General features: G+C 41.5%; 1 protein-coding gene across 2 annotated transcripts in view; it reads right to left on the bottom strand.

Moving 5' to 3' along the window:
• Positions 1-11: 11 nt before the first annotated feature.
• KPNA6 (karyopherin subunit alpha 6) overlaps positions 12-2,775 on the bottom strand; it is a 25,109-nt gene continuing 22,345 nt past the window's right edge. For both annotated transcript variants that reach the window (XM_025198649.1, XM_006019340.2), the window contains exon 14: positions 12-2,728. In XM_025198649.1, coding sequence (XP_025054434.1) covers positions 2,541-2,728 — 188 coding nt within the window. In that variant the 3' untranslated portion in view covers positions 12-2,540. The remainder of the gene's footprint in view (positions 2,729-2,775) is intronic.

Genomic DNA, 2,775 nt, shown 5'->3' with positions numbered 1-2,775 from the left:
CGCGCGGGGGGGCGTGCGGCTCTCTCCAAGACTACCTTGTACATGAGAACAAAAACTTCTCCCTCCTGTCAAAAAGCATCCAGGTGCTTTAGTTTCATTTAGGCAGGCAAAACCCTGTTTCCCTGAATGAGAGGAAAGATGACAATTGCAATTAGGATGATGCCAACACCACATTGCTGTATCAGATTCCAGGAGTACTCTGCCAGCATGCTGATGAAGTGTGAGGTCTAGTTTTCTACTTAAGACTTGAATTTGGATATAAATTCAGCTCTCTCCTGCTTCTCTCTCTCTTCCATCAATTGCAATGTCAAGTGCCTCCATTAAAGAAAAAAAAGTGTAATTAATGTGCTCCCTTCTATAAAGAGCTACCTCAATACCTAGTAACACTGAATTACACAATGAATCTTCTTTTCATAAAAGCTTCAATTAACGAGTCTTCTCAGTGATGGCAAAAACCAGCCTTTAAAAGGTTGGTTACCTGGATTTCTCTCCACTTTGCTCAACGGGAGGAGACTCGCATTGGCAACGGGAGGTATGTAAACAAGCCAAATGGCTAGCATAGGGAGCCTGATGAGCCCTAGCCATACGTATTTTTAAATACAAGATTTGGCCTCATTTTTTTCCAAATAGAGCTTCTAACATCAGTGTGCTTCCCAAGAGCCTGCACTCCTTACTAATTTTCTAGAGAGACTGACTGCAGTAGCACAGCACCAGTACTCTATGGCTAAGATTCTCCACCATGCTACATTTAATACTAATACCCTGTCTCCAAACCTGTCCTGTAGCAAGTGGTAAAACCTTTACACATTAGATATCACTCTAGCCACAGCCAGGCCTCAGTCAAATGCACAGATGTAGTTTATTTGTTTTCAAACAATGAAGGACTTGTCAAATTAGATTTTTTTTTTGATTTTGTATTACTGGCACCAAGGCTTGTCTCTCACCCACTTGAATTTCCATTCTCAAAGGCTTCGAAGCTTGCATTTGCTTAAGACAGCAATAGGAAGGGTCTGCACTGCAAGTCTGTATTAAGACACTTCAGGGGACCATGTTTCTCCCCACGCCCATCCCTCAAGTCTCAGAAGTGTTTGTATTCTCCACAGCCTACATGACATGTGATACCAAATCTTGGTTAAGTAAACTCAGTCTGGTTGAGGAATTTAAGACAACTCTATGTTTGCTTATACAGTACATGAGTGAACAGAGGAAAAGAAGCAGGACAACCAGTGAGTGAGTTTACAGACCATCATTTCCAGGTATGCCTGCCTCACAGTATCCTATTTACATAAATTACAGAAATTTCATATATATTTTTCTCTGAAGCCCAATTAGACAAATATCTACCTATATATAATATATAAAAAATACAGAGATTTGACTCTTCTTTTTGAAGTAAAATGTACATGATCCAACTGTGAGCAGGAGGTAATCCTGAAAACTCAGGTCTTATGTTACTGAAGTTAACACTGCACACAACGCTGTCAAGTGTAGCTCTTTCTCCCCACCCCACAAAAAGTCCCGCCCCACCCCATCCATCCAAAAGAAAAGCCAAAAAAACCTTTTAACATGTTCTCATGAAAAAAAAAAAAAACCCCAAAAAACAAATTTCAAGTAAGGATGAAGATGGGTTTTCACCATTTCAGTTCTGTGACTTCAATCAGTAGCAACACAAGTGAAGCCTGTGCAATGGCAGCTGTGCTTCCTCTTTCAAAAGGAAAAAAAAAAGAAAAAAAAAAAAAAAAGAGACCACCCAGACAGCTCCCCCACCTCTTTACAAAGACCATCTTTGGGGTTTTGTTTTCTTTTTCTTTAAATATCACTAACAGTTCTTAAAAAAAAAGAGAAAAAATAATAATATTTTTAGACAACAAAAGGGAAAAATCCTTCCCCGAGAAAAGTCTTCCCAGCAACGGGGAGAAACCTCCCATTTTTCCTTTGTTCATTTACAGTATGTTTCATGGAGAACAGGGCCCAAGTCCAACGGTGCTGTCCGCTGAAGGAGGGTCATGAAAAGCCAGGGACTAAACTTTGCTCTTGGCAGATTAGAGAGTCTTTAATAAAGAGTAATATGTGCAAAAAAAATTTAAATAGATCATCCCAAGCGTCCAGGGTTAATGTTGTCAGAAGAAAACGCTTGCTTCCGATTTCACTTTTTACCTACGCCCCCACCCCATCCCTGCTGAAATTTCATTTAAGTACCAGAGGTTAAAAAAAAAAAGTGATGTTTGGGAGATTACCACAAAGAAAAATGAGAGGTGCCATCAGTTACCTCAGTGTCCTTCCTCCATCCCAGTGCCTGCTTAAAGACATGTATGCAGCAGCAAAAATAAAAAAAGAAAGAAAATGTGTAAGAAAAATCCCCTTCTCTCCATGAAAACAAAGCATTGCTTCTAGCTTTTTCTGAAGGAGGAGGACTCGATTCCTAACAGGTGGAATGGGTGTTTGGCTCCTTCTGTTTGTAAGGAGGGGGGATGAGACTATCTGGCTTCTCCCAGTTGCTTTCTGGCAAGTTTGTGGTGTTCTTTTCCTCTCTGGTCACATTATAGCTGGAAGCCTTCCATGGGGGCCTCAGGTTGCTGGAAAATGAATTGCTGCTGGTTCTCGTCTACCTGGGGAGCCAGGGCAGCATCGTCGTCCTCTACTCCAAAGTAGTGCTCGATCAGGTCAAAGGCCTTCTGGTAGATCTCCTGGTTCTCATGGCTCTGCAGAAATTCAATCTTATCCAAGCCTGGGGGGTGGGGGAAGAGCAAGAGGGGGGAGAGAGAGAGAGAGAGA

Source organism: Alligator sinensis, unplaced genomic scaffold, assembly GCF_000455745.1.
Source record: "Alligator sinensis unplaced genomic scaffold, ASM45574v1 scaffold337_1, whole genome shotgun sequence".
NCBI classification, from domain to species: Eukaryota; Metazoa; Chordata; order Crocodylia; family Alligatoridae; genus Alligator; species Alligator sinensis.
This window is presented reverse-complemented; position numbering and strand designations above follow the sequence as displayed.